At 43.9% G+C, this 27,356-nt stretch overlaps 11 protein-coding genes across 11 annotated transcripts; 6 read left to right on the top strand and 5 right to left on the bottom strand.

Moving 5' to 3' along the window:
• Nucleotides 1-122: 122 nt before the first annotated feature.
• Nucleotides 123-1,766, top strand: V1516DRAFT_668415 (uncharacterized protein). Its single transcript, XM_066921000.1, has 2 exons — nucleotides 123-409; nucleotides 472-1,766. Exons 1-2 carry the CDS (start codon nucleotides 291-293, stop codon nucleotides 1,517-1,519), a joined length of 1,167 nt encoding a protein of 388 aa, XP_066779907.1. The 5' UTR covers nucleotides 123-290; the 3' UTR covers nucleotides 1,520-1,766.
• V1516DRAFT_668413 (uncharacterized protein) lies at nucleotides 1,767-2,953 on the top strand. The gene has a single exon (XM_066920999.1). It carries the CDS (start codon nucleotides 1,858-1,860, stop codon nucleotides 2,641-2,643), a length of 786 nt encoding a protein of 261 aa, XP_066779906.1. The 5' UTR covers nucleotides 1,767-1,857; the 3' UTR covers nucleotides 2,644-2,953.
• On the bottom strand, nucleotides 2,571-4,290 carry V1516DRAFT_668412 (mitochondrial 37S ribosomal protein mS35). Its single transcript, XM_066920998.1, has one exon. It carries the CDS (start codon nucleotides 3,954-3,956, stop codon nucleotides 2,769-2,771), a length of 1,188 nt encoding a protein of 395 aa, XP_066779905.1. The 5' UTR covers nucleotides 3,957-4,290; the 3' UTR covers nucleotides 2,571-2,768.
• V1516DRAFT_631780 (histone acetyltransferases subunit 3-domain-containing protein) lies at nucleotides 4,091-7,205 on the top strand. Its single transcript, XM_066919959.1, has 2 exons — nucleotides 4,091-4,882; nucleotides 4,930-7,205. Exons 1-2 carry the CDS (start codon nucleotides 4,288-4,290, stop codon nucleotides 6,777-6,779), a joined length of 2,445 nt encoding a protein of 814 aa, XP_066779904.1. The 5' UTR covers nucleotides 4,091-4,287; the 3' UTR covers nucleotides 6,780-7,205.
• Nucleotides 7,032-10,197, bottom strand: V1516DRAFT_645268 (armadillo-type protein). The gene is made up of 3 exons (XM_066920169.1): nucleotides 9,908-10,197; nucleotides 9,576-9,740; nucleotides 7,032-9,522 (listed from the first exon to the last, which is right to left on the bottom strand). Exons 1-3 carry the CDS (start codon nucleotides 10,100-10,102, stop codon nucleotides 7,192-7,194), a joined length of 2,691 nt encoding a protein of 896 aa, XP_066779903.1. The 5' UTR covers nucleotides 10,103-10,197; the 3' UTR covers nucleotides 7,032-7,191.
• Nucleotides 10,198-10,593: 396 nt separating this feature from the next.
• Nucleotides 10,594-11,621, bottom strand: V1516DRAFT_709647 (CybS-domain-containing protein). The gene is made up of 2 exons (XM_066924223.1): nucleotides 11,340-11,621; nucleotides 10,594-11,259 (listed from the first exon to the last, which is right to left on the bottom strand). The coding sequence occupies exons 1-2, from the start codon at nucleotides 11,470-11,472 to the stop codon at nucleotides 10,886-10,888; spliced, it is 507 nt and encodes a 168-aa protein (XP_066779902.1). The 5' UTR covers nucleotides 11,473-11,621; the 3' UTR covers nucleotides 10,594-10,885.
• A 177-nt stretch (nucleotides 11,622-11,798) lies between these two features.
• V1516DRAFT_668401 (Metalloenzyme, LuxS/M16 peptidase-like protein) lies at nucleotides 11,799-14,045 on the top strand. The gene is made up of 3 exons (XM_066920997.1): nucleotides 11,799-12,053; nucleotides 12,406-12,609; nucleotides 12,671-14,045. Exons 1-3 carry the CDS (start codon nucleotides 11,898-11,900, stop codon nucleotides 13,736-13,738), a joined length of 1,428 nt encoding a protein of 475 aa, XP_066779901.1. The 5' UTR covers nucleotides 11,799-11,897; the 3' UTR covers nucleotides 13,739-14,045.
• A 635-nt stretch (nucleotides 14,046-14,680) lies between these two features.
• On the top strand, nucleotides 14,681-17,269 carry V1516DRAFT_668397 (uncharacterized protein). The gene has a single exon (XM_066920996.1). The coding sequence runs from the start codon at nucleotides 15,083-15,085 to the stop codon at nucleotides 16,772-16,774; it is 1,692 nt and encodes a 563-aa protein (XP_066779900.1). The 5' UTR covers nucleotides 14,681-15,082; the 3' UTR covers nucleotides 16,775-17,269.
• Nucleotides 17,146-21,375, bottom strand: V1516DRAFT_668395 (uncharacterized protein). Its single transcript, XM_066920995.1, has 3 exons — nucleotides 20,995-21,375; nucleotides 20,505-20,924; nucleotides 17,146-20,451 (listed from the first exon to the last, which is right to left on the bottom strand). The coding sequence occupies exons 1-3, from the start codon at nucleotides 21,147-21,149 to the stop codon at nucleotides 17,343-17,345; spliced, it is 3,684 nt and encodes a 1,227-aa protein (XP_066779899.1). The 5' UTR covers nucleotides 21,150-21,375; the 3' UTR covers nucleotides 17,146-17,342.
• A 67-nt stretch (nucleotides 21,376-21,442) lies between these two features.
• On the top strand, nucleotides 21,443-22,580 carry V1516DRAFT_668394 (uncharacterized protein). The gene has a single exon (XM_066920994.1). It carries the CDS (start codon nucleotides 21,578-21,580, stop codon nucleotides 22,244-22,246), a length of 669 nt encoding a protein of 222 aa, XP_066779898.1. The 5' UTR covers nucleotides 21,443-21,577; the 3' UTR covers nucleotides 22,247-22,580.
• On the bottom strand, nucleotides 22,485-27,220 carry V1516DRAFT_668393 (uncharacterized protein). Its single transcript, XM_066920993.1, has 4 exons — nucleotides 26,303-27,220; nucleotides 24,979-26,242; nucleotides 23,431-24,931; nucleotides 22,485-23,374 (listed from the first exon to the last, which is right to left on the bottom strand). Exons 1-4 carry the CDS (start codon nucleotides 27,049-27,051, stop codon nucleotides 22,680-22,682), a joined length of 4,209 nt encoding a protein of 1,402 aa, XP_066779897.1. The 5' UTR covers nucleotides 27,052-27,220; the 3' UTR covers nucleotides 22,485-22,679.
• Between the last annotated feature and the right edge of the window lie 136 nt (nucleotides 27,221-27,356).

Genomic DNA, 27,356 nt, shown 5'->3' with positions numbered 1-27,356 from the left:
TTGATTGGCAGATATCCATGTCGATGTCATTTTACGTTTATGCACACGTGATTATGTGCAAGCATATGGCGTTGGTGGAGAAGACAGTGCTGGAATGATTTGCATCTAACAAGGAACACGGTGTGAAAGATCGGTTTAATAGGTCTGAATAGAACATCTATTCGGCAAAAGATAATAGAGCTTGATCTAAGAATCGTAAAGCAGTGAAGCAGGGTTAATACACCTGAATTTGATTACGTTTGATTTTTGATTTACAAACTCAGATCTTAGACAGATTGACATATAATATTATGGCTTCTCATATGGATATCGATCATGACGTGCCGACAATTTTATCTGTTCTTCGATCAGAGGCGCCGGCAGACCTTGAGGGAGACTTTTATACGATGGAAGATTTCTGGGAGAGAAGGTATGCTTATGCCGTGGTTGTTGGGATCTATCGTTTGTGTTTGGCTGACTGACTGGCTTCAGGCTATGGCATCAACTCACAGACATGCTAGTGTCGTTTTTCGCAAAACCCGAAAGTGCTCCTTTGCGACGTCGTTTATATACGCAGTTTGTGTGTTCATTCGAGGGAAAGATTAACCAGCTTAAGCTTGTGGCACTCGGTCTCGCAGCCTCGGCCACCATCTCTGACAAGACGGAGGCTTTGGATTTTATGAACGAGCTTGCAGGAAAAGTGGATGATCCAACTTCGAAAGATGCATATGCCTACGCTTTAATAGAGACTGCGCGTGTCAAATTACAATTAGGAGATTTAGAGGGAGCTCGATCCACTATTGATTCGGCCAACGGAATATTAGAAAAGTTCGATACGATCGATTCGGTCATTAATGCTGCCTTCTACTCTGTCAGTGCGGATTATTACAAGGTCAAAGCTGATTTTGCTGCGTATTATCGAAGCTCTTTACGATATTTGGCCTGCATAAAGATAGAAGATCTACCAATTGAAGCACAACGTGAGCGGGCTTACGATCTGTCCATCGCGGCTTTTCTGGGAGATTCAATCTACAACTTCGGTGAACTTTTACTTCATCCCATTCTCGAAAGTCTTGTAGGAACAGAATACGGCTGGTTGAGAGAACTGCTGTTTGCAATGAATGTCGGAAATTTGACTGCTTTCGACAATCTGCGTCCACAGCTGAGCGCTATTCCTATTCTGGCCAACCAGGCGGAGTTTCTGCGTGATAAATTCTGTACGATGGCGCTGATCGAGGCTGTATTCCAACGGCCTGTATCGGATCGCACGCTGTCGTTTCAATTGATTGCGAAGGAAACGAAATTATCACATGACAATGTCGAATTTTTGGTCATGCGAGCATTAAATCTGGGGTTGATTCGCGGATCTATAGATCAAGTAGGTGAGCGTGTCAACATTACCTGGCTGCAACCCCGAGTTATGACGAAAGATCAGGTTGAAAGCATGCGCCAGCGTCTGATTCAATGGGACAACTCGGTCAATCAGCTAAGCAGTTGGATGCAGACTGCTGGCCGAGAGGTGTGGGCTGCAGAAGCTTAAGAAGAATGCGCATTACCACCCAATTTAGCCCACTAGTGTCACTCGACAAAATATCTAACCTAGATCAAGTGGCATTCTTGTATGTTAGTAAATCAGAATGTATCATGCATTTGCGATCAAATCCATTTCTCGGACCCAAGAAGGAGGGGGGTTAAGGCTGCTGCGGCGATTGCACGTGCCTGGCTGTCTGTCTATCTTGAGCCCGCAAGAAGCCATGTAAATAGAATCTGAAAAAGTCAAGCACGATCGTGAAAAGGAGAAAGATTTCACGAATTCTGAACTTGAATTATTTGTAGGAGTCTCAAGGTGTCGACGACCAATTTGTAAGGGCCGTAGGTATGGCTATTGCAGTGGTTGGAGAGGCCGCTTTGGCAGAGAGTGTCGAAGGAAACTTGACCAGCGGACCCGTTGAAGAGAGACAACACAGTCATGATCTCGACGTCGACGTCTTTCGGGAAACAGCGGATGCGGGAACGTTACCATCGACAGTGGAATGGCCGGTATTGGTGACAAAATTGCCAGGAATTTTGTTTGAAATCACGACAACCAAATTTACCCCGGAACCAACAGTTGAAGAAGGCGAGGTCCTCCAGGCACAGATTGAGTATCTAACAAATGCTTTTTCGCTATCTCCACCCTTTACCCTCCAGCGACTCGCAGAATTAATTGCATATCCAAATTCGCATTACAAGCCCAGCGCGAGACAGAAGTATCTCCGCGCATTAGAGCGTATTGTTGGAGTGGAGAGTACATACGAAGATGTTGCTCAAATCCAGACAGTTCCGGCTCCTGGGTCAACTGCATCATTGCCCTTACAGGGTGGGATTGAAAATCCGACAAACACGATTGATGTTTTGCTTAGCCCGATCCAATGGCTAGTTGATACGGGAACACCACCTCCGGATTGTGAGCCGTTGGATAGCGTCGAGACAACGAATACTGAAGAGACTGAGAATAATTCAAATGCAAAGCAGATCGACACAGACATTACAGCGGCAGTAGAAATGGCGAAGTCTTCGGAGAGCAACATAACTACAAGTCCTAAGGAACAGCCAGAGGAAGTAGATAGGACTAACGGAGAAGATACCGATACACTCATGGAGAACGATAGAGAAGAAGTTTGAGATAGCTTTTTGTATATTATATTTAATGGCAAGAGTTTGCTAAGGATATACTATCTACTAAGATTTCAAATCACAAGAGCCTACTTTCTATAAGCTCAGTTCAAAGATAGTTACTATTTACAAAATCAAATCTCCACACCATGCACGTCCTGAGAACGCAGCCACTCTTTCGGATATCCCATTTGGGGACGCTTAGTTTTTCTATAACGAGGGTCGAAAGGAATGTCCGCAAACGTTTCTTCTTCAATGTAATATGCCTCTGCGAGAAGTCGTTTCAACGTATTGACCAAGAACAATTTATTTTGCGCCGAATGCTGGAAATTTCGCGCGCTCATGTGGACTGTATTGGTATTAGAGTCATAACGCTTCAAACAAAGTAGTTTAAGCTTGTGAAGTCGCGTATTCCGTTCTTCACCTTCGCCAAAATAATAATCAGCAACTTCTTCCACATTGAACGTAACCGTCACATTTCCTTCCGAGGGATGCGTCTGGCCCATATAAGACACGTATTTGAAATTGAATAACTCTCCCTTCGTCTTTGACCGCGGGCTGAACGGCACAAAGTTTTGCCGCAGCGATGGCATTTCCCATGCCGTCACTCGGTTATACATACGCTTAAATCGATGCTCTTCGACTTGCATATGGACTGCGGGAGGTAATTCGTCAAACATATTTTTGGGCCCGACGGATTCAATAGCCTTTTCGATATCTTCGTCGACCGAGTTAACTGCTTGTCCGGCCTCCTCAATTTCGGTAATTATATCATGAGCTACTGCAACATGACTCAGTCTATCTGGCGAATTTGAAGGAAACGAAAATGTCACTGGTTTCGACCGATGAGAATTATCTTTACGAGGATCGATATGACGTATGGATGAATCATACGTGACGACGTTTTTCAACCCAGCCAGTTGAGAGTCCATTTTCTCGTACTTCTCATGAACGTCTGCCAATAATTTGCGCAAGTTGGTTTCCCTTCGAATTTCAGGTACTTGCTTCATTATTGACCGGTACGCTTCAATCATTTGATTCGACGGAGGCTGCTGGCTTCCTCCATTTCCAGTATCCGTTCCGAACAATAAACTCTCAGTTGAACTCGTAACTATACTATCTTGCTTGTCCTCCAATCTTAAGTCTTTATTTTTCTTTGCACTTTCTTCTATTGGTTTGCTCTTTCCAGGACTAGCATCTTCTCGAATTTCGTCTTTCGGGCAAACAAGAGAAGTTGAAAAGGTTCTTGAGCGTGCAGTTAAGGACGCGGAACAGCAGCCAGAACGACTCCGCACAAGTCGTGATACGTCTTTGATGAGCATAATATTTCGCGGATGATTAGTTTGTTAGTTATGTTCCAAGCGATAACTCAACAAACCTAGGTTGGCTATTTCATTGGAAAGTGAGGTCGGGAGGGTAAAAAAAGGCAAGGAAGCACTTCAGAGCATCATAGTCGAGTACAATCCCCTCTTTTAGCACACGTGATAATCAATGCGCCGCGCAGCTCTTCGTCATTGTGAAATATATTCGTTTCATCAAGATGATCATTTAATCTGCAATTCAGAACATAAGCAGATTAAGCAGTATTAACGTCCGGATAAGAATTTAAAATTGTCTAGCCCGCTTTGATAGATTAAATCTGGTTTCCTAGCTATGCTTCCGGCAGGCAAATCAAAGGCTGGAAAAGGAAAGGGCAAAGGCAAAGGCAAGGGCAAGTCCCGAGCCGGCGATATATTTGCTACAGCATCTGCTGGAGTGACATCTAGTTCGTCATCGTCTGCCTCATTGCTGACATCTGCATTGGATATTGATGTTACGCCTGAAATTTACGAGGCTTTACTTCATCCCCACGCTTCGCGTCGGTCAGCAAGTCCCGATGGAGCCAGCACTAGTACAGCTAGATCAACCCAGACAATTCCTTCAGTCGCTGCATTGACATCTATGCAATCTGATCTGCGTGCGTTATCAGCGAAAGCACATGCTCGAATCGTGCGCACACAACGATTGCTGCAAAACCTTGATTCCCGCCGTGAAAGAGCGCTTTCAAAAGTACGCGAACTTGAATTCGAGGTTGAACGAGCGGCTCAGGAAAAGCGCGACGAGGCTACTCGACAACAGAAACTCGAAGACGAGGCAAAAGTTTCCACTGCCTCTGCTGAAAGATCTGTCAGTGATGCCGAATCAGTGAGCAGGAAGAGAAAAGTCGATCAACTTGATAGTGATAAAGATGAAGTCAAGCAAGAATCGAGTGAGCTTATCCATACATTGTCTTACGACCAAGTTCTAACAAAGTAGATACACCACTTACTATCAAAATAAAAGTCGAAGATACAAAGTTATCATCAGGCGATGCCTCATCTCCAACCGCGGTCGATAATGAGGTGTCTATGACTGATGCAGCACCTACATCAGATATCCCCTTGCCTAGTTCTCCCAAGCAAGAGAGCGAAGGGCTGGTCGAAGGACAGGCATCAGTCACGAATGCTATGAGCGAGCATTCTGACGCTAGTAAAGCAGAGAAGCGACCCAAAAATCCTGGATCGGAATACGTCACTGCCCAGACGATTCCAACCGCTGCGCTGGCGTTTATGGATGACACTTTTGAAGACCATTCGATCCCCACGTCTGGAACTGAAGACCTGAAGAAAAAGTACGCCGTTGCATCTTATCCAACTAAAGATCTGTCCGACCTATTACCAGGTGAGATTCCCGACGAAGACTTTTCCAAATCCAAACCAAATAATCAAGTTCAATTCACCACGTTCCAAGCATATATAGAGCCATACTTCCGGCCATATACTGAAGAAGACTTATCATTTCTAGGTGAGAAGCAGGATAATCTGACGCCGTATCTTATTCCGCCACTTGGTCCCAACTATCTTGATGTTTGGGCAGAAGAAGACAGTGCTGTGACTGGATCGAACAGTACTAGCACTAATAACGGTAGGCAGAATGGCAGAGTGTCACGTCGGTCACAATCTACAATTTCTGAACTAGCTTCTCGAGGAACTTCTGAAAATCTCACCGAAGATATGCTTGAGACGGGAGATGTTTCCTGCGGGCCCTTGACGTCACGATTACTTTCCGCTTTGCTTAAAGACGAAGCGGATGATATTATTTTACCGACTCCAGGAACTACAATTAACGGTGCAATTGCTGGAGCAGCATCTACCGCCGCCAATTCAACAGTAGGCACGCCTCGAGCGGACGAGAATGTGTCAGCTGATAACACCACTCAGCCAGTCGAGCCACCGCAAGTTCTCTCGTCTACTTCGGAGTTTGTCGAGCAGCGATGGCGTGTACCCTCAGTCAAAGCCGACTATCAGACCTTGGAAGACAGAATTAAGCGTGAGTTCAAATACGTTGGAATCTTGGGCACTGGGCTGAATGGCGACCATGATTATGAGCCGGATTGGTCGCTACGGGAAGACGACGAGATCTGCGCCGAGCTGCGCAAGTTACAAAAGCAGCTGCGCATGGTCTCTGTAACTAACACTCGCCGAAAAAAGATTGTTGAAAAACTTGTATTAGAACATATGGCTTACCAAGAGTATTCACAGATCCACGAGGACCTAGATAAGCAGGTTGACCAGGCTTACCTCAAGCGGACACGAACAGTGAAGAAGAAGAAGCGTCCGCAGAACTCCTCGACCTCTGCTACTCCCTCGACGCCGGCAGGTAATGGACTTGGATCCGGTGGAGCCTCTGGCGGAGCACCTGGTAAGACAGCTGAGCTCGGAGAAGGTATTAAAGTGCTACTCGAGAAACGTCGACGGTGGATTGAGAAAATTGGAGCCGTTTTCCCACCAGCAGAAATGATCAAACGAATTCCACGCAAGTCGATATTTGCTGTCGAGGACGAGTCAAAGATTTCTGCTCTCGCTCAATCGGTTGCTCCTGCTGTCAATAGCGTCGTGGACGCAGACTTGAAGCCAGATCAGATTCCTACTGACCCTACACCTAACGGCAACTCTATTCACCATCCTAAAGATCCTTCAACAATTCAGACACCTCCTCATCCTCCCACTACTTCTGTTAATGGTATCAATGGCTCCACAGCTTTTTCAGATACACCGTCTTCCACCACTTTCAGCACGCCTAACCATCTTGAGGCTGCTCCGCCTTCGAACGAAGTCACTACTTAAGCACTCCTCCAGACGCAGTGCATAGCAATAGTTATCGAGGCAACAAAAATTTTTGTTTAAATTTTGTTACGGTTATTTCGCTATCCTCATTCCACAAATATCAAGTACTGAACTTCAATTAGAAACTTATATGACCAATCTTTGGTTGTGAATCTCTTTGACTTGTTTAAAATATTGCTATTTCTTATATGTAGGCAATATATTATATCCAATCAGATTATATCTCCCTAGATTACTTTTAAATCAATAAGAATGGATCAAACATTTCATGTTAACTAACGACGCTAATTACAACTAAATTGGACAATACAATAAGACGAAAACTGAAAAGCTAAAATTGCTAGCCATCTCGGTTATCATGTCTTAGAGCCTAAAAAATATTACAAAAAATATTGTTTCATAAATTTTATGTTCATTCTTCATCTGCTCGGCTTTCATTTTTCCGTAGAACAACTAGTCCTTCTAATGTGCTTGCCAGAGCAATGTACTCGTCATCTTCTAGTTCGGCTCGTTCGCCATGCCCAAGAAGTACAGGGGTGCTATGGGTAACCCACCCCGTGATCGTCTTCGGACGGCCTGCCTGACCGACAGTGTCGACTGCCTGACCTACTCGGACATTCACCTGGATAGGCTTCATATCCTCGTCAAGTGTAATCAGGAAACGCGGATGAATGCATGGAGTCAAGAAATAGAGCAAGTAATGGGAAGAATCAAGAATAAACTGAGAGGCATCGATTAGGGATACCAAAACTGTGAGTAATCCTGCAAGTGAGACGTTTGATAAAATCTGTCGCTCAGTATGGAATGGAGATAGCGAAAGTGTTCCTTTGCCAAGATGTAGTAATCCTTGCGCAATTCGAACCATGAACAAACTGTTCGCTTCCTTAGAGTAATAACTGGCCAGTTGTCGAAGTAACTGAGCTAGTCGTGCATTGTTGGTACCCGCACCAACAAGGCCCATAGAAAAAATAGCATTGAATGCTACCTCCAGCTCGCTATCGTGGGAGTATCTCGACAAGGTATCGAATACCTTCATCTGTGGATTGGATGCAGAAATCAGTCCCATGGCAAGCGGAACAGCACGTCGGATAGATCCTTCACCGTAATGCATTAGATGTCCAAACTGGCGCAGAACCATTTCAGATCCGATATCTTCTCCCATAGCAATTATTGCGACACCGAGAACAGCGTATCCTTGATAAAGGTCATTCTCTTCTTCTGAACCCTTTTGCTCACCAGTGCTCTTTTCACTGCACAAATGCAAAAGCTGCTGAATCTTCAATACATTGCCGGTACCAGCATAAGAGCAAATGTCTACAAGAACCAACGTATTGCGGCCAATGGGATGCTCTATAGCCTTCAATGTCTCTAGCAAGACATCGGCGGCGTCTTGCTTACCCATGTAAAGTAATCCAAGGCCTAGTGACATAAATCGTGCCCACTTATCATAGAGCTGAGAATCATCTCGAATCAATAGTCCTTGAACAATCGTTTCAGTGACGTCAGAATTACATGAACCAACTAAAACTAGACCCAAAGAAAGTGCAGCTAAAGATGAAATTTGCATCTCAACTGACACATCGCTTACTAAAGGTAACAAAAGCGCAACAATGTCCTGGTTTTGAGAACCGGCATAAGCAAGACCTAAACCGATAATAGCTGAAACACGCAGTGAAACATTTCGATTCTCAATATAGTCTGAAAGGAGAGCTAATGCAGGCTCTGAATCATTGTGGACTGAAGTGTTCACAATACCAATACCAAGCAGGGCACCCGCCTTAATATACTCTTCTGAAGAGTAAAGATACTTGTCGAGTTGCTGCAAACCTTGTTCAACGTCCCACAGAAGAATGGAAGCAAGGCCAGCAGTAGCTGAAAGCATGCCACCATCTTTGTTTTTGTATACCCACGATCTAGTATCATCATCAACTAGCATCATTTTATCCTTCCCGAAGCCTGAGTTGACAAAAGCATTTACAAAACTAGCAGCCAAGTTCTGTTTAGCAGAATCTATCAAGCCTGTATCATGGTCATTTCGAGAATGCTCTAGATGACTCTTGTAAATGTCCTCCGGCAATTTCGGCTCCAAAATATTTAGCTCCTTAGCCAAAAACATAAAATATGTGGATAATCTAGTGTTTGAAAGACACTCTTGCACTTCTTCATTCTCAAGTTGTAGCCAAATTTGTTGGCGAGCTAATATAAATGCCAGTTGTTTATGCATTGAAACATCCTCGGTCGCACTGAAAACAGTGCGTATAGAGTCGTAATCATCGAGGCGAATAGCAAGAGCCATAGCCTGAGGTAGCTGATTCTGTGAAAGATATATGGTATAAGCTACACGCAAGAAATTGCGATCGTCGGGAGGTGGAAGAAGATTAACACAAGATACCATGTACAGACAAACTCGTCCGTAGGTATCTTTATCAACAAATGGTGGAAGCTTGTCAATTGCTTCCAGCTCAAGTAAAAGATCAACCGCATCAACTTCAGCATTATGTTTAAGAAAGAATGGGATGATTTGCAGAGCAAGATCCAGTAGATCTTCAGAAGGCTCCTCCTTCTCGGCACGTTCAGCATGAACCTCTCCAATCTCTAGAGCAAGATGACGGAGATACTCATGACCCCAAGTAACATATTCTTCTGAAGTAGCAGTTGATAAGAGACGATAATGAAGCGAATCACGCTTTCCAGTGTCGGTGTATGTCATACCCAGTACAGAAAGCACATCAGCGAGCGATGACTAGAAATCGATCAGAAAAGTCAGAGACAAAATCCAGGAAAAAGAACGCATACCTGAAGCTCAGCTGAAGGCCATTTATCATATAACTCAGTGAGATCGGGATAGTGTGGTCGAAGAAACTTTAATGGTTTAGGAACAGCAGTCATGGACGATGTAGAAGTGCGAATAAAGTTCTTCAAAGAATCCAGCGCAGGCTTATAAAGAGAGGTATCAGGTTCCTATAAGAAATAGTAATAAGCAACATGGACATGACTGACAAAGAGAGGGGAAAGAAATGGTGCGATGGATCAGAGAGAAAAGCTGATGTGTAATCACCTCAATGTCGACTACAACAACCACAAAGCTTTCCGATCTGTAGTTTTCAAAGCAAAAAAAAGCCAAATACCTTTAAACGTTCGACCAGCATATCAAGCTCCGACTTTAGCTGTTGATCTTCTTCTGAAAGCTCTTCTTCATCCTTTTGATCTTTGTCATTCTTCTTGTGAGCTGGAGCCTTGCCAGCAGGTACTGTCGAAGAGGAACTATTCTCCATCGAGGCAGTAGCATCGGTCGCGTCTTTTCCCGACTCTTTTTGTGACATATCTGCGGGAAATTAGAGCAAAATACGAAATCTCAATCGAATACAAATCGAAAATCTGACACAAAAATGAATTGAAATCGAGTTATCAGAAGTCGATGGAACTATTTGGATCTAGCAAGCTGATGGTCAATGGACCTTCACCGCGAAGGCCTTGAATGAAAGTGGATGTGGCATATCTCACTAAGCACAAGTGTTATGCACGTGCCCGCTCAGGATCACAATTGCAAGTACTGATAATCAGAAAAAAAAAATCGGTTCAAATCTACTCTGGCAGAACAAATAGTTTGTTCTAAATGCTGAAAAACTAGTTTTTACTTGAAGTTATGGCTAGAGCAATTAATTCCTATAAATGACCAGATTCACATTATCAGTGAACAATGCTAGCCACGTGACTGCAGTCGTCGGATGAGTGTTCAAAGACAAACAGAACAATAGACTAATCTGGATTATGAGGGAAGTGGATTTCATCGCAATATTAAAGGATTCAAGCACAGCAAGATAAAAGATCATACGAAATAAATGTAAGATGATTTATAAATTTCTAATGAGAATTTGGGCTGAGAACTTGAAACTAACTGCAAACTTAAAGATTCGTGAAATTCTATGCATTGATATGAAAATATTACTGCACAAAGCCAGGCAAAACACCAGATAGATCTTAGTAAAAAAGGAATATGTGAGGTAAAACTGTGTACAGAGGTAGTATCCAGATCGATCAGGATCTGGATGGGTCCAGGGTAACAGACCCGAGAAAAAATCAGAGTCCGGAGTGAAATAGGCCACTTAAGCTTCCCATAACTTAGCGACGGTACCGGCAAGACCGACATCTTCAGTCTCTAGCTTGTAGAAGCCATAACCAGTAATGGCGGTGCCTCCAAGGAGCAAATACATGCAAAAGTCGTGGACCTTACCAAACTCGCGCTTGGGAATATAATCGATGATGCATGACTGGAAACCAAAGTATGAGTGAAGTAAAAGACCAGTAACCAAAACAGAGTCAACAGCAGGAACGAAAGCTGCATCTGACACGAAAGGAGCGAGAGTAAGAGGAACAAGGCCGACCGCAATGACACGCTCAAAACTCCAATGATAAGAGCCATGCATTTTGTCTTCTGCAGGAACCTTTGCGGCGTCATTGACAGTTCCAATAATGCCACCTGATTATTGAGTGGTCAGTCCATGCAAACTGGAGGAGTAGAGCGTAGAGGAGGTAAAAGAGCCAAATCCAGCAACTTACCGGGTGGTTGTGCAATAAGCGGTGGAATTCCCAAGTGACGAACAGCAACAGGTGCAGCGAGACGAGCGGTAAGTGAAGGACGGGCAATAGCCGGACGAAGTGGCGTCATAAATGAACGAAGAAGGGCTGGCATCTTTTATACAATGGACAAAGAAGTTTAGAACTAAAGCTGGTTTGAAACAAAAGTGTGAATTGATTCTAAAGCTCAGTAAGAATAAACTCACGATGGAATAGTTGGCGGAGGAGTGGAAGTTACGGATCCGCGGGGCAGTGGCGTCAACAGAAGGCCAGTTATGCCATAAACTAGCACGAGCTGGGGTCCTCTATGACCACTGATTCGCCCTTCTCTGATTGGCCAACTGTTCACAGGACCGGACAGGCTCAGTTGGAGAGAGCCCTTGCCTTGGAGTCCCGGAACAGCGTCTGAGAACTTATTCCTTTTCTCAGTTCCCTTGCTTCCGACAGCGAAAAGAGGCCTTCAATTGACATTGTTTTGACGCTATTTTCCGCTGTTTTCCCGCTTTCTTGTCTCAGAATTTTTCAATCAAGGACGCACTAATGCCTGTCTCCGCTGCCTTTGTCGGTGCTGCTGCTGCTCGCGCCTCAGTGCGTCGCGTCGCCAGCTCGGCTTCTGCTCGCTCTTTTGCTCGCTCTCTCGCGACTCCGGCAACCACTCCGTATCCTAAATTCACTACACTCAAGAATGGATTTACTGTATGTTTCTTATCTGGTTCAATTTATATTTAGCGCTTTCGTTCTGTATTGTTGGTGTCGGACAGTGCGCTTCTAGGCGGGTTTGATCATTTGAATTGCTAGGCTGATCATTGGCTGTTCCAATCAATAGAAATGTATGGACTACATGGTGGGCGAGCCATTTTTCAAAATCGTTGCTTCCTTTTGTATATGAAGTCAGCCCAAGTTTGGTTCGTTTGAGTGAACGAATTCCTTTAAGCTGCAGTCGAAATAATGATTAAAAACCCGCTTGGATAATTTTGCATATCCATCATCTGTCCATTTGTCATCACGCGATTGCCTTTACATATTTCTCTTTACTGACAAGTTCTAGATTGCCTCTCTCGAAATTCCTTACACCCAGACTGCGACCGTTGGTGTATGGATCGATGCCGGCTCCCGTGCTGAGACCGAAGCTAATAACGGCACTGCGCATTTCCTCGAGCATCTCGCTTTCAAAGGAACTCAGTCGCGTTCTCAACGTGACATTGAGCTCGAGATTGAGAATCTCGGTGCCCATCTTAACGCCTATACTTCTGTAAGTCATTTCGATTTTTTTATGATTCGTTTTTTTGGTTTTATTCTAATCATTGTTCAAGCGTGAAAACACTGTCTATTATGCGAAGGCCTTTAAGTCAGATGTTCCCAAAACTGTCGAAATCATTTCGGATATCTTGATCAATTCTAAGCTGGATAAGTCGGCGATTGATCGTGAACGTGATGTTATTCTCCGCGAAGCTGAGGAGGTCGAGAAGCAGTACGAGGAGGTTGTCTTTGATCATCTCCATGCTGTTGCTTTCCAAGGGCAGAATCTGGGCCGCACTATTCTTGGACCCAAGGAAAACATTCTTTCGATTTCCAGAGATGATCTTTCAAATTACATTGACACAAATTACAAGGCGGATCGCATGGTTCTTGTTGGTGCTGGTGCCGTGAATCACGAGGAACTCGTTGCACTTGCAGGAAAGTATTTTGCCAGTGTTCCTACTTCGAACAAACTTGGAGCCGTCAGCGCTACAAAGCCACAGTTTGTTGGATCTGAAGTTCGCATTCGTGATGATGCTATTCCTTGCGCCCACATTGCCATTGCAGTTGAGGGAGTTTCATGGAAGGATCCCGACTATTACAATGCGCTTGTTGCTCAGGCTGTTATTGGTAACTGGGATCGAACGTTAGGTAATGGATCATTCCTTGGATCTAAGCTTTCTTACACTGTTGCGGAGGGACACCTCGCGAACTCATATATGTCGTTTTCGACATCTTACTCTGATACAGGACTGTGGGGTATCTATTATATCACTGAAAATTTCACTGGCATTGATGATCTTGCTTATTATGGATTCCGGGAGTGGCGTCGTTTGTCAACGTCTGTTACCGAGGGCGAGGTCGAGCGAGCTAAAGCTAAGCTAAAAGCATCTTTATTGTTGTCTTTGGATGGCACTACCGCAGTTGCGGAAGATATTGGCCGCCAGTTGGTTACCACAGGTCGGGTTGTTTCTGCTGCAGAAATTGAGCAGATTGTAAATGGCATCTCTGTTAAGGATGTGCAAAGTTTCGCGCAGAAGTTTCTTTGGGACAAGGACATCGCAGTTGCTGCATATGGATCTATTGAAGGTCTTTTGGACTACAATCGTCTGCGGAACTTGATGGCATCTCTTCGCTGGTAAAACAGGATATATAGTATTATCTGGGCACGGTCGTGGCAGGAAAAGATGTGTTTTTGTTTTATTTATTTAGTATTTTTTTGAATTCAGATGTCGAAGGGTCTTCTGTTCATTTCTGTCCATTTCTCTGTCGAAGTTTGAAGTCAATATAATATTGCTTCATTGATTCGGCGAAAGCAGAGGTGAAAGAAAGATGAGGAAAGCATGTGTCAGAACATGTATAAAGTAATTTACGAATGGAATTAGAGAGAGGTATTGGATAGTGCTGAAACCAGTCCATACGGCCGAGAATGCATATTATTATCATATATTCATAAATGCTGATGTGCCATGATTATTATTCGATTGTGAACGGCTGTAGATGGCAGATATCGAAAACGTTTTTACGGTGGTAGCAATTTGCTGACAGGGATGTAGAGAAAGGAGTTCAGCTGGTTTAAATTTAAAGTCTTAGCGAACAGCCACCACCGACGTAGCGGCGCAAGATAAATTTTGTAGTAATTTTCCAGATCGGCCGCGGGATTTTTGAGGAAACGTTAATGAGAGTATAATGCTGGGAGAAAGTAGAATGCAGTGTAACAATCATCCGGACCACGAAGAAAGTTCAACTGTTCAGGTGGGAATGACTTTCAGACTCTACCATGTGGATAGGACAAAGAGAAGACAAGGACTGTGATGCTACTGATGCTGGCATGCGTCGCGCCTGTTCGAGATTGGGCGGGACCGAGACCGAGATGGTGATTGTTTCTGGCAATGGCTGTAGCGCGGTCGTGATGGGAGTGAACCGCTCGAGGACGGATTTGAAAGACGAGCAGGTGCGCAATCTGGTTTCTCACGTGCGACGATGACGGCAGGTCGTGCTGCGGAAACAAGGGATTGTGATAGTGGTTATAATACAAAAACTGAAGTAGATGCTAGTTCTAATATGAAAAATAATATTACTGTTCTCTGTAGGATACCATCTTTCGCCCATCTTTCACCGTCTCCAATAATCCCGCACAAACTGATCCACTTGCTCGGGCGCAGTCAACGAGCGGTCTGGAAGAATACACCTAGCCGTCGACCAGCGCCGCCGGTTGGGACCAAAGAGCGATTATTCAGTGATTTCGAACTGCCACTCGTTAATTCCCTCGAACTTCGTCAGACTTATTCTATCTGATCCTCTCGTGTAGCGCCTTCCTTTTATTCTTCAGGACTTCCGGGTCATGTCGTTCGTGGTGCAGTCTGCCACCGTACAGTTTTTATACTCCTGCTCCATCCTTAGCTGTCCTACCTGAACTAGCAAGCAGTTCCTAGTCTTCTCTGAATCTTCGTCATCGTCGTTGCACTCTTCTATTCGTCATCGTCATGGTCACCAAATCGCCAGAAATGTATTTCGGCGTTCTCGTCCTTCCAAACACGGCCAAGAACGCCGGGGAGGTCTCCGATCAGGATGTGTTCTCTGTGCCTTCGACACTGTCTTTCCGTGAAGAATATGACGACGCCGTCATTCTCCATCAGTCCGACCAGTCCAACGGAGCAGATATTTCGGCCTTGCTCTACGTTCCGTCAATCAGCAATTCTACAGACTGTGGACAGGACACGATCTCGAGCAACGTGACCACCCTCGCTGATCTGCCTTCGGGCTATAACTTGGCGGCCATCGCGCCTCTGACATCCCGTTCATGTGCTACCGTTTGGATGAACCAGGCCCATCAGGACGGAGCTGCCAATGTCATATTTTACGATCCAGATCTGAGTTCGAGCAAAACTCTAAGCTCTGGCTTTTTAGGGGATACCTCGGATATGACATATTCAGTCTATTACATCTCTAACACGGTCGGCTATGAGTTAATTCAATATCTATCGGAATATTCTGGCAACATGACAGCAGTTCCAAACGCTGAACGGCTTGTAAATTACTATGACTTCCGTGACTATGTCAGAGTTGCAGTCGAGATCGACAGCCCTAGCTCTGGCCGGCTTCCTGGCTTGTGGGTATTTCTAGTTATTGCCCTTGCGTTAGTTCTTGGTGCCATTGCATCTACTTCAGTGATCTTGCATCTCCTGCAATACCGCAATCGACGTCGTCTGAGAAGACGGATCGAAAACGGTGAAATTGATCTCGAAACTTTGGGTATCAAGCGATTGACAGTGCCCAAATGGATTCTAGAGAAGTTGCCAATCAAGACTTATGTTCCAGGAGAATACCATTTCACTAGTAATACTGTGTCCACACCTGAACCTGCACACCATCATTCTTCGACCGCTGCAGGCGCACTGCTAGCAATTCCTCGGACGCTAACCCCGTTCAATCGACTCAAATCTCCAAAATCCGAGAATCAAGACAAAATCTCTGAATCCGAGCCAAATGCGTCTGGCGGGTACTCCCAGTCCTCTTGCCCAATATGTCTTGATGACTATGAGCCCAATGTGACCAAAGTGAGAGAGTTACCATGTATGCATATTTACCACCAAGATTGTATTGATAACTTCCTTGAGCATCAGTCGTCCTTGTGTCCCTTGTGCAAGCAGTCGGCGCTTCCAAAAGGGTATATTCCGGCATCTTTACGAATCACAAACGCGACAGTTCGCCGTGAACGCCGAGTTCGTCGTGCTTTGGAGCGAGCACGCCGCGCTGGTGTTGAAGCTCCAGATATCGAGAATCTGCCTGCAGAAGAACCGTTCAGGCTACCAACGATTCGTGGCATATTGCGGCGATCTTCAACCAGCCGTGTAGCCGACGTGGAACTTCAAGATTTGTCCGTTCAAGCGGGCGAGCCTGCTGAGCAGCACGAAAATCTGGCGCGTCCTGAACAATCGGAACAATCTTCTGTTACTGTTAGTGCTACCAATCCCCCGGCAACGGCCGAACAGGACATCTCGTCGCGACCTCGGCATCATAACCGCGGAATCCGTACAAGAAGGCAAGATCGTGCTGTGAATACACCCGGTGCAGTCGTCGCATCAGACGGAACTGTCTTTGTTGTGGAAGAACATGAGCAGCCTCGAACTCGTCTTGGCAGAGCTATGCATGCGATTTTCCCTTTTATTCCTTGATTTGGTAATTTTTTCTTCCATGTCCTACTTTCTCATCTCTCATTCACTATTTTATACTCTACTCATCTTCTACGTCTACCCTGCTAATCACCATGTTCAGACTACTTCTACTCTATTTCCTTGATTTTTTCTATTTTCTTTTCGATGCTTACTTAGCTTTTATGCTGTCTGATAGGAATTTATGCCATCTAATGATTTATAATGAGTTCATTGTTTTACATGCTTGAGGAGTTGTCTAGTGTTCTATCTGACTTGTTCAATTATGAGTCTTTGGTGGTTTTTGTTACCTGTATGTCTGTTTTGGTTAATTGATGTTCAATCTCCTCTGTTTAATGTTTGATCGCTGCGTTTTACTTGTTGAAAAAAGTGCTATCCTATCTGATTCATTGTTTATGTGATTTACCTGCATCCAAGTATAATAGCTATCGTACGTAATGCCTGATTTCTATAACTCAGCAGTTACATACTCCGTCTGCCCAGCTTACAAAATTCAAATGCTTAAAATCTATTTGTACAAATAATACGCCTCAGCTTTTGGCAATGAACTGTTCCAAACAATCCATTCCATTCATTCATAATTGTTCAATTGCTCGCCCACCAAATATACCTCGTCCAATAACGTACGCTTCCAGGAATAAAACAGCTTATTCAAAAAATACACCGCCACACCAAACACGCATAACAAAAACACTCCCGGGTACGAAAAGTGAATTATCAACTCCGCAATCTCGGGCGACAGCTCGGGTTCAAATAGTTCAATCCCCAATTTGGCCATTTCCGGAGGTAGAATAACGAATGCTAGTCCGGTCAATGTCACAGGGATCGAAAACTTTATCAGGAAGTGCTTCTTATTTATCTCGGGATATCTCGGTCCAAAGATTGTGGTACAGATACGCTCTTTCACCCTTGCAGGTGACGTGATCCATATAAGATTCTCACACACAGCTCCTAGTGCCCACACATGGATCCCATCCAGAATCATAGGCTCGATCAAATTTTTCTGATTAAATGGCATAGCCAAATAAATCATCACCATTGTTCCTAATAATAACGGAACCGCACCAAACAGAAACGGCACTACTACTGCCACTTTAAACACAAAATTGCCTGCCTCCCAAAGAGCTTCAACATTGGTAAATGCTCGACTGTAATATGCAACTCGGTCTCGAATGTACTCTCTATTCTGTGTAAAAGACGATACAGAAAAGTAAAGGCAGTACATAATGAAACCTCCAGTAGCATAATTCAATACATCACTGCTCTCTCGAGGATCCGCCCCAAGAATTCTCATTGTCTGCCGTCCCAACATAAGTGGAACTACGGTCGCTAAAAGTCCTGTGAAAATCGCGAACATCCAAATAGAAACCATGAGGGTGATAATTCTGGCTCTCAGGTGTGGTGGCGAGTAAACTGCAATCGTGTTTCGAAATGTTTCAGCATTATCTCGGTTGCCATCTAATCGAGTATTGGCTTTAGTGACAGGAGTAAAATATCTCTCGCCTCGTTCTAATCTGTGACTATCAGATTTAGGAACTCGGACGTAACCTCCGTCACGAATGAATCCAGCCTCTATTCCTCCTGAAATCTCATCCTTCGTCGACACATGGAACACAAAGACTGGTCGACGAGCCATATACCGAAATCTCACTTTCCAAGACTTGAATGCAATATATCCCTGCTCATTAGGTCGCTGTTCGTTAAACAAAAAGGAAGTGAGTCGCAATTGCCGCGCAGCAAACCTCAAAAATGATCTCCAAGCCTGCTTCAAGACTCCATCCGACTTGAATATCCGAAGAAAGTAAGGCACGAACATGTAATAAAATAAAAACACCACGGGAGCACTAGCCATAGCGCGACCCCAATGCCACTGAATCGGTAAGATATCAAGTCCTGTACCATAACGTAGAAAGAACACCACGCCTCCAAGACAGATGCAAATTAATCCGCAGTATATGACGCCGGAAACGAGAATTTTATATATTTGCATAATAAATGAACGATCCAAAACTTCCCTAATTGGATGAAAATTAGGATCATTCGGATCTCGGATAAAATAGAGAACGCCGGGCCTGACGATATCTCGACACATAGAGACAAATAATGCAAAATGAAACATGTAACAAGTGCCAACAAACCAGTGTAGAAAAATACTGGCGCAAGGACTTTCAATTGAAAATGACCATCGCTCAAGAACTGAAACGTTTTCAAAAATAGGCAATGTTGAAATATCGAGCAAGAATCCACAAAACAATGGGAAAACAACCAGTTCAATGCCAATAATCACAACGACCTTCAAAATGGACGTCCCTTGCAGTAAAACTTCTCTCAAAATCCCAGCAAGAACAGGATTGAGTCGTTGAAACGGAAGTCGTACGTTCGCCATCCAGAGTCCAAGAAGTATAGAAATGACCCCGTAACCAGCACCAATATTGATTATTCGGTCAACTGTGACTATATGATCGACATCCTTGCTATAAATCAACCAACCAGGCCTCTCTGTCTGCGATCCTTGATATCCCAAGATCAAACTATATATAACATCATAACTTCGTCCTCGTAGTCGAACAAGAGCATCTGTTATAACCTTTTCTTCACTTTGTGAACTGTACCAGTTAAAATTCCTCGTCATCATCTGAGCCAAAGAAGGAATCATCTCAATATACAATCGCACACCAAATACTCCATAGCCCAGAAACACGATAGTCATGTCGACAATACTGTTTACGCCATAGAATAAAATCTGCAAAGGGATTCGGAGACAGTACTCAACGGGATCACGAAGAATGAAGACGGCAAATCTGCCAAAGATATAAGGAATGAACATAAACATGGTCAGGATACATGCGATCAAGACTGCAGCTAATAAACCATTTTGAAATAAACCTGGAAATGGACCTCTGATTCCCAAAATTTCTAAAACGCCTTCAAAATCGTCTACCTCCTCGTCCAGCTCTTCTTCGAAATTGCGCAGTCCATCATTTTCGTCAAATCTATTCGCAGCATTATTTTCCTGTTCCACTGGCGGTGGCTGCTGTCTTTGGATTTCAGGAAATTGAAAGGCAGGTACTTCCTGATGCTGAATATCAATTTCTTCAACTTCATGTCTTTCCGGTGCATCTTCCGCATCCCAATCATGATCATTAGCAATATCATTATCGTTGACGTTATGATCGTTAATATCGTTATCTTGGACGATGTTGTTGGTGTTATTGGTATCATTGGTGTTTGCATTATTGGCCCCCAAATTAGCACCTGAAGCAAAGGCAAGGTAGTCGTTGAATTGATCTAATACGTGGCCTTCCTCATCCTCAGCAAGAACAGGACCAGCCTCCGGTGGAATATTTCGACGTCGAAGTCGCCAGTCATGAAAAGCTTCTGCTCCATCTTGTATTCCATTCGAATCATCAATCACTGCGATGTCTTCCGGCTGCTCTGGAAGAGGAAACGGATTTAATTCCTCATCGTCACTTTCATCATCACTAATATCATTGTCTCGATCAATATGGTTATCCCGAATTTGAGCATTTTCCTCTTGATGTTCATCTATTACAGCAGCTTGTTCAGGGTTTTGCGCAGCATTTTGCAAAACCCATTCCCTAATAAGAAATATATTTACAAATGTCAATACTATAACACCGGTTATGACATGGCCCTCAAAAGTGTCGACTAAAAGTTTGCTAAACGGGTTTAAGTCAGTGAGTGCTATGAATATAAATAAAGATGAACGAACCTAATAACGGCATTTTTCGTAAAAGTCCGCGTAAGGAAAGACACGGTCGTACTATTACTCGCAGCCTCCAATGTAGAATTGTTGAACTGAGCTAAAGTGCTATTTTCGGACAATTCAGCGGTCCAAGTGGATTCAACCGGTGAAGATTTTGTAAACACAATCTCGTCTCCCACCCAGAAAAGGAATCGCACACTGTATCGAGCAGTTAGCGGGAGCCAACCTAGCCATACGGCTGCTGCAAGTAGAAACCGCAGGTAGAAGAGAAACGAAGAGCGAATATGACTGAACAGCTTCTGAAGTAATAGCAGGGAGGGTAGTCGAGAGGGCATGTTTTCAGCATAGACTTTCGTAAATTTGAACCGGACCTTGCACAGCTCGCACACAGGTTTCCGCTTCGAGTGCTGGAGCCATTCTTGCAAGCTATTGCATACCAGTCAGCATCGATTTCCCAGGCAGAGCGCCAAGATCAGAAAACTTCATAGGGACTAACCATTCTTGATGCACATATTTAATACTTCCTCGGCACTTGCAGGGATGATATAAAGGTTCCTCAGGTGTACCTTCCCCGCGGCAGATGCGACAGGCAGGTCTGTCTAGGGTCCCGCCGGCAGGTTCATTGTTGTCCAGATCAGAGAAGAACGACATGATACACTAGACGCGTAGTGCTAACAGCGAGAATCGGCCTAAACACGAATTTCAAGACGCATGAGAAAAACTAACCGTTTTAATTTTGTTCTGATATTTCCGAAATCGGACGTTAATTCTGTCCAAATCGAGTGCGAATCTGCGAATTTCGAAGAAATCTTGTCTAGCTTTCTGCCCGATTCTTCTGCCTTCTCACGAGTCTTTTCTCCTGACCATCTGCTGGGAGCACAGAACAAAAGTGCATATTATCAAACGTTTATGGAATAACCATGCTAGTATATGGCTCTTCTGTCAATTTTCACGAGGGGATCGTGCTCACGAGACCCTACTTTTTAAAACAGCTCTTTATCTCGGCGATGGTAAATTGGACCAAATCTAAGGTTCAGGCACTTCATCCGACTGCATCTTCGCTGGTTTGAAGCCTAAACATGCTCGAAATGTCGGCCAACATGACTGAAGAAGAACCTTTAGTTCAGACGATTAATAATTCTTACTCTGCTATTCCATCGGCACGTAAGAGCTCGGCTCCGCAACGAGAAAAGGGACCGCTACCTGATGGCGGGTACATCACTTTTCTAAGGATTGAAGGCGACAAGCATGGAGACCTGGTTCCTTTGCATGAAATCACCGCTTGGGATGCTCATTTTCATGGCCCGTTTTTCCACTCGATGATCGCCATTAATGATCCTTGCGACGGACGTGACTTTGGAGCCAACGAGCGGAATTTCCTAGCCTGGGCTCGTCTCGCGGCTGCCTTTACTTCGACCTCGTTCGCGTTCATCATTAATTACTACATTCCTCCCGGAAGGTCGATTTTTGGTGATGCAAAAGAGAAGAAATATGATCCTTCATTACAAAATCGGGGTGCTCTTGCTTGGGGTCTTATTTTCCTTCTATTTGCTTTAGGAACTATGATCTACGCCTATTACTGTTATGTCTACCACATGCTCCATGTCGGTCGTCGTAGCCTTCTAGTCCAGTTCAGTTGGCACACCTTAGTCTTTTTTGGTCTTTCTTGTCTTGCTATGTTTATTGCAGCTTTCTATATGATGGCTGGCGGTTTAATTGAGCAGCGAAGAATGATGATGTGTTTCTAATTCTTGATGTTATACTGTCTAGCTCTTTCCATTCCTACGAGGTGTTGTTCATAAGTGTTTTCTTCTCTTTTTCTCTGGCAGATGAAGTCTTTCTTGGTCACTTCATTCTGTTCTCATTTTTAATCTCTGTTGTATAGAATTGGCACGTTGGTTTAAGGAATTCCGTCGCATTTTAATTTGGTTATTCTATTTTTGGTTTTGGTTGGTTCGAAATTTCTCGTTAGGATTTCTCTTGCTGTTATGTTGTAAAAGAATTCATATTTTAATTTTTCATGATTATTTAAATTTGTCGATTCCTATGGATAGAGACAAATATATCTGTAGTCTATTCATCTTGAAATACGCAAAACACAACCCCCTTCCCAGCCGTAGTAATGCACAAAAACTAAAAACAGACCTTAATCCAATTCCACGATCAGTAACTGACCTCACTCTACGAACTATCGACACAAATATCAACAACGGAATTGTCATCGTCGCCCTCAGAATCAACGAACTCATAGCCTGTAGGTTTTATAACGTCAACGGTAACATCCTGTCCCAGCTCAGATGTAAGATCTGTGCGTGAAATATGATCATGCATGTTGGATATATTGGACGATAAAGACTTGGCATCGTTGTCTCCGACATCATTCTCGACCTCGGTATCACTCTGATCTCCCTCAAAGCTGTTAAAATCATGCTTGGTTTCTCCCAAGTGACTGCGGCCAACCGACTCGGACGGCCACGTTGGACTGTCGCTGGAAACAGATAGCTGGTTGATGGTAGAATAAGGCGGAAGATCATCATCTTCAGTTATTGGATCCATTCCAGCGCTCAGCCTAACTGGGAGGGCAGGTGGAATATCCAAATCAAAAGATGGGCCTTCTCCTCCAACTTCAGAATCAGAGGAACTACCCTCATAATCTGTAATTAATCGTGGCGGCAAATTCAATGGAGGCGAAGTAATTATATCTGCAGCTGATATAGAAGTTGAATCAGTTGGCTCGGGCGCAAAAGGGTCATTCCCAGATAGCAAGTCTGCCAATTTTTCGCCCCCTAAGGTAGTTGCTGATCTTCGACGATAAAATAAAAGATATGCCGCAGATGTGACTCCTGACTCTGGCGTGGTTTCACGTACAGATGAGTCTTCAAATAATTATTAGCACAAGCCTTAAAAAATGTAAAAGCTCATTATGACTTACCATCAAAATAATACCATTTCCCATCTACAAAATTTTTCACATTCGCAGTATAATGGCCACCGCCCAGACCGCCGAAGTGATTATCAACACCAAACAAGTCATAGAGCAAATGGTCTGCACCTTGATCCTGGCTTGAATCGCCAACACGCTTTGACATATCCAAAGCTTCAACAGGAAAATCCACAAGCGCGTCAATCTTGTCTCTTCTTGAGGTAGATGAAAATCGCTTCAAATGGACGGCAAATATTTCCGGCGCCTTCCAAAGCTCTATAGTTTTCACTGCCTGTCGATGCTCCTTACATCGCGGACAGTACCACAAATCATCTTCTCCAAGGACTTCCGGTTTCGAAAAGAGATCAAGACAATCATCCAGTGTAATCTGTTGACCCTTCTTAAGTTCCTTCTTCCGTCGTCGTTCTGCAACATCTTCAGGAATTAAATAAGTCATTTCTGTCCATACAGGCGAACTTTGATCTTCATCCTCGTTATCTGCACCACCAAAGCATAAATCATAATTTTCTTTTGTCCATTCACAGATCAAAACCTCGCCCATAGAGATTGGAACTGATTCTTGGCTTTCCTCCTCCGTCGGAGGATCCCAAATCGGCCCGGACAGCATCTGATCACTAGAAGCATGCTCATTTTGGGAAACAGAGTCAAACAAAGAATTCAATGGCGGCATCCCATCAGAGGTATCAGAATCATTATCTTTCATCAATCTTGGAGTACTCTCAGTCTCGTTATCACTAGCATCCAGCATGTCGACGTCAGACGGGGTGTTTCCATTATCGATCCATTCATGATGAGCATCTCTGTCGACTTCTTCCTCATCAATCAAATGACCATCTTCGTTCGATTCCTGAGATAATGAATCCTGCACAGCAATAGTCTGTCCATCGATTCCTTCTGAATCCGGATTCGCACCATCATCATTTTGTATAGAGTTGCTAATCGGCTCGATTTCTGCATCAGATTCCGGTCTAGCAATCGCAAAACGATCTCTGAAGCTAGTGGTCGAATTGTAATTCGAAATCATAGTAGGGATTGTAGAATATTTCTTACTGTAAAGATGCACAGTAACGAATATGTTGAAAATGTCGGGATGTGTGAAATTTCCGATTTTAGAAATATTATCGGAAGATGAATCGATTCCATCGCCTGCATCGTCGCCAAAACCCCAGTTCTGTAAAACTTTACTTCTAGACATACCTTTGTATTTCTCAACAATCTTGGAGTAGATGTAGTCATAGTTAGAGGCATTTGTTGCAGACAAAGTCAATAGAAAAGGATAACCAAAGAGCTCCGCAGATCCATAACGAGACTCAGGCTGACGCTCTAGTCTACTGACGACGGGTATTATCATAATATCTTTAAAATCAGGATCGTTAGGCACAAATTCAAGCTCGTAAAGAACCGAATCTCCAGAAAGTTTAGAGCCAGCCGGATCATGGTCGTTATGAACTTCGACAAGTCGAGAGTTATAGATAGACGCTGATAGTAACTAGTCGCTATAAGTAAAAATCTCATATAAAAAGAATAAGTGCTTACTCTGGTCGGTTCGGTGCCAACAGTTTGTGCCATGTATGTCTTATAGTCTTTTATAGAAGATGTGCCGTCCATTTCTATAGCAATTTTATACGGTCTACCTTTGATAGGTATATATATAATATCAGCTGAGAAGGAATTATCAATTGGAAAAGGAAGCGTCAGATCCATGAAAGGATCAAAAGTGATGCTAACTTTATTGCAGACTGGGCATACAAGCGTTGACTTGTACATTCCGGTGAATAGATCTTGAATAACTGAATCATTCCGTAGTCTATGTAAATCCCAGCATTTCTGAGCTAGATCTTGAACTGCCTCCTTGTTATCGACCTCATCATCTGCAAGTTCAGGCTTTTCCGTATAAGGTTTTGACAGAATTCTGTTTAGATCCTCGTGCAACCCGTCCAGTAAGAAAGCAAGAAATTCTTGCGAATCATGTTGTCCGTAGCCAGAAAACATAGGACCATATCGGCCTATGACGCTCTTTATGTCGCGAGGACTAAATGAAGCCAGTGTTGACTCACTACCGAATAGCGTATGAATTAGCTGGCCATACGATATTGCCACTTTGCCGTCCATTCCAAGCGGATTAGAAGGATTAAGTTCGTCTTTGTAGGCATCAAGAAGAAAATATTTAGTTAGTTCTTCCACATGAGTCAGACACTGTAATGCAGAATTCATGTAGCATGTATTTCCAAGGTTAGAGAGTCCAGTTGTCCCTTTGTTACGTTTGTTACGAGTATCATGATTCCTGCGATTGAGATCCTTGCTGTGGTTTGAATTTCGGGCTCCTCTGCCAACAGCGGCAGCAGCTGCTGCCATTGCCGCTGAAGATCTCGTAGGCCGCTCAGAGATCCAATTTCCAAAATTTTCCTCAACGACTAAAGCTAAATTCATACCAAGGCCAATATCGCCTAGAAGAGCATCCATATCAGTTGTATCAATAATTTCCTTTTCACTTATAAGTTTGAATGCCTCCACATCGAGCTTAGCGATAGGAGTAATTCCAAGTTTCCATATTCTAATCAGTCTGCTAGGACGTATATCCAGAAGCTCCTTAGCTGAAGTAAATAAATCAGTCAACGTACTGGTCCGAGACAAAGTGACTGAAGGTGTGAAGGATTCGGCGCTTGTCATGGAGGCAGGACTAAGGTGATGTAGTAAAAATTCAGGAGGATAGACTTCAACTTCAATGTTCTTATTGAAGCGGGAGGTATTGACGGCAATTCTGGGGATTTCCTGGGGCTCGTCGTCAGCTTCACCATACCTAGTAGTAAAATATTAGTAGACTGTAAAGATTGATGAGCAAGCCAAATAGATAAAGTACCATTTCACAATCAAGTCCCAAGATTGCTTAGAAATAATTTTATAGTCGGCATCTAGCTGAAGATGTCGTCGAATGTCGAGAATGTCTGAATTGTCGAGAGGAGCCACATAGTCACCGGATGAAATAAATTTGTTCCACCAAGATTCTGAGATTATATACCAAGTTTGGCCTTCTTCGGTAGAAACGTTTGAGGCATTCTCTATTATTTTTATTTGCTCCTGGATTGTAGGTGGTTTCGTAGCGGGGATATCGTCCCCTGAATAAATTGTGCGAGCCAAACTATCTGAGTTGTTCGAAATTAATTCCCAACCTGCTGCATCACTTGCTGACTCAGTGTCAACATCCATCGTATAATAGTCTGTTGCACTTGGTAGACGGATAGGGATTGATCGAGGATAGTGCAGCTGACCAGGAATATCACCATCTACCTCACCTGGCTGGCTCGAGGTCTCGGACTTTGTAGGCGGGTTGGAACTATCTTCCAATATGCGAATGCGAGGAGAACCGCCCTCAGTTTGAGGATCTGCTGAGTTGTCTAACGACCGTTTATTCTGGCCTATGACTGTAGAAATTGAGGATGACGCGGGTGTAGACGCCGATGAAGTGGTAGCAGTAGAGCTCTGTGACTGATGGTCTTCGATCATGATCTCTTCATAGCTACTGCTTGAGCCTTCAGAGGAAGGTCTGTTCAAAACTGCATTCTCTTGAGGCTCAAGATCGAGCAAATTCATGTCTGAGGAATTCGGCATTGAGTGTTGATGCACAGAGAGTAGGGCTAGCTGACGAAAGTGAGCGCGTGCTAGTAGAAGATGGTTCCTGTCGAAGCTACTAGAAACTCACTACCGAGACGAAAGATTTAGTTCCTATAATCAGAGTCAGCAAATTATCAAAGATAGGCGACGCATATCTGTGCCGACCAGTAATTAATCGGACATACAATACAGCAAGGCAGGTTTGTTGATGCTCCCTCCGAGGAAGACGTTGGCAACAATAGAAGCTACAGCGAGCGATCTGTTGGACCGAACGAACGTAGGGATGGCAAACGGCGACCCCA

This window comes from Lipomyces oligophaga (genome assembly GCF_038497815.1).
Source record: "Lipomyces oligophaga strain CBS 7107 unplaced genomic scaffold V1516scaffold_1, whole genome shotgun sequence".
Lineage (NCBI taxonomy): Eukaryota > Fungi > Ascomycota > Lipomycetes > Lipomycetales > Lipomycetaceae > Lipomyces > [Lipomyces] oligophaga.
The sequence above is the reverse complement of the archived record's forward strand: the minus strand, read 5'-3'. Positions and strand labels throughout refer to the sequence as shown.

What these genes read in the sequence shown, in the direction of transcription:
- V1516DRAFT_668412 (XM_066920998.1), bottom strand. Translation starts at nt 3,956, where the DNA reads ATGCTCATCAAAGACGTATCACGACTTGTGCGGAGTCGTTCTGGCTGC.
- V1516DRAFT_645268 (XM_066920169.1), bottom strand. Translation starts at nt 10,102, where the DNA reads ATGTCACAAAAAGAGTCGGGAAAAGACGCGACCGATGCTACTGCCTCG. An exon ending in TGCTGGTCGAACGTTTAAAG is followed by an intron (nt 9,741 to 9,907) that starts GTATTTGGCTTT and finishes TATTTCTTATAG; the next exon opens with GAACCTGATACCTCTCTTTA. An exon ending in GGCCTTCAGCTGAGCTTCAG is followed by an intron (nt 9,523 to 9,575) that starts GTATGCGTTCTT and finishes ATCGATTTCTAG; the next exon opens with TCATCGCTCGCTGATGTGCT.
- V1516DRAFT_668415 (XM_066921000.1), top strand. Translation starts at nt 291, where the DNA reads ATGGCTTCTCATATGGATATCGATCATGACGTGCCGACAATTTTATCT. An exon ending in GAAGATTTCTGGGAGAGAAG is followed by an intron (nt 410 to 471) that starts GTATGCTTATGC and finishes GACTGGCTTCAG; the next exon opens with GCTATGGCATCAACTCACAG.
- V1516DRAFT_668393 (XM_066920993.1), bottom strand. Translation starts at nt 27,051, where the DNA reads ATGCCGAATTCCTCAGACATGAATTTGCTCGATCTTGAGCCTCAAGAG. An exon ending in TGGGACTTGATTGTGAAATG is followed by an intron (nt 26,243 to 26,302) that starts GTACTTTATCTA and finishes TTTTACTACTAG; the next exon opens with GTATGGTGAAGCTGACGACG. An exon ending in GAAATGGTATTATTTTGATG is followed by an intron (nt 23,375 to 23,430) that starts GTAAGTCATAAT and finishes AATTATTTGAAG; the next exon opens with ACTCATCTGTACGTGAAACC.
- V1516DRAFT_668395 (XM_066920995.1), bottom strand. Translation starts at nt 21,149, where the DNA reads ATGTCGTTCTTCTCTGATCTGGACAACAATGAACCTGCCGGCGGGACC. An exon ending in AAATATGTGCATCAAGAATG is followed by an intron (nt 20,925 to 20,994) that starts GTTAGTCCCTAT and finishes GGTATGCAATAG; the next exon opens with CTTGCAAGAATGGCTCCAGC. An exon ending in ACGAAAAATGCCGTTATTAG is followed by an intron (nt 20,452 to 20,504) that starts GTTCGTTCATCT and finishes AAACCCGTTTAG; the next exon opens with CAAACTTTTAGTCGACACTT.
- V1516DRAFT_709647 (XM_066924223.1), bottom strand. Translation starts at nt 11,472, where the DNA reads ATGCCAGCCCTTCTTCGTTCATTTATGACGCCACTTCGTCCGGCTATT. An exon ending in GCTTATTGCACAACCACCCG is followed by an intron (nt 11,260 to 11,339) that starts GTAAGTTGCTGG and finishes CTCAATAATCAG; the next exon opens with GTGGCATTATTGGAACTGTC.
- V1516DRAFT_668413 (XM_066920999.1), top strand. Translation starts at nt 1,858, where the DNA reads ATGGCTATTGCAGTGGTTGGAGAGGCCGCTTTGGCAGAGAGTGTCGAA.
- V1516DRAFT_668401 (XM_066920997.1), top strand. Translation starts at nt 11,898, where the DNA reads ATGCCTGTCTCCGCTGCCTTTGTCGGTGCTGCTGCTGCTCGCGCCTCA. An exon ending in CACTCAAGAATGGATTTACT is followed by an intron (nt 12,054 to 12,405) that starts GTATGTTTCTTA and finishes GACAAGTTCTAG; the next exon opens with ATTGCCTCTCTCGAAATTCC. An exon ending in ATCTTAACGCCTATACTTCT is followed by an intron (nt 12,610 to 12,670) that starts GTAAGTCATTTC and finishes TCATTGTTCAAG; the next exon opens with CGTGAAAACACTGTCTATTA.
- V1516DRAFT_668397 (XM_066920996.1), top strand. Translation starts at nt 15,083, where the DNA reads ATGGTCACCAAATCGCCAGAAATGTATTTCGGCGTTCTCGTCCTTCCA.
- V1516DRAFT_631780 (XM_066919959.1), top strand. Translation starts at nt 4,288, where the DNA reads ATGCTTCCGGCAGGCAAATCAAAGGCTGGAAAAGGAAAGGGCAAAGGC. An exon ending in TGAAGTCAAGCAAGAATCGA is followed by an intron (nt 4,883 to 4,929) that starts GTGAGCTTATCC and finishes CTAACAAAGTAG; the next exon opens with ATACACCACTTACTATCAAA.
- V1516DRAFT_668394 (XM_066920994.1), top strand. Translation starts at nt 21,578, where the DNA reads ATGCTCGAAATGTCGGCCAACATGACTGAAGAAGAACCTTTAGTTCAG.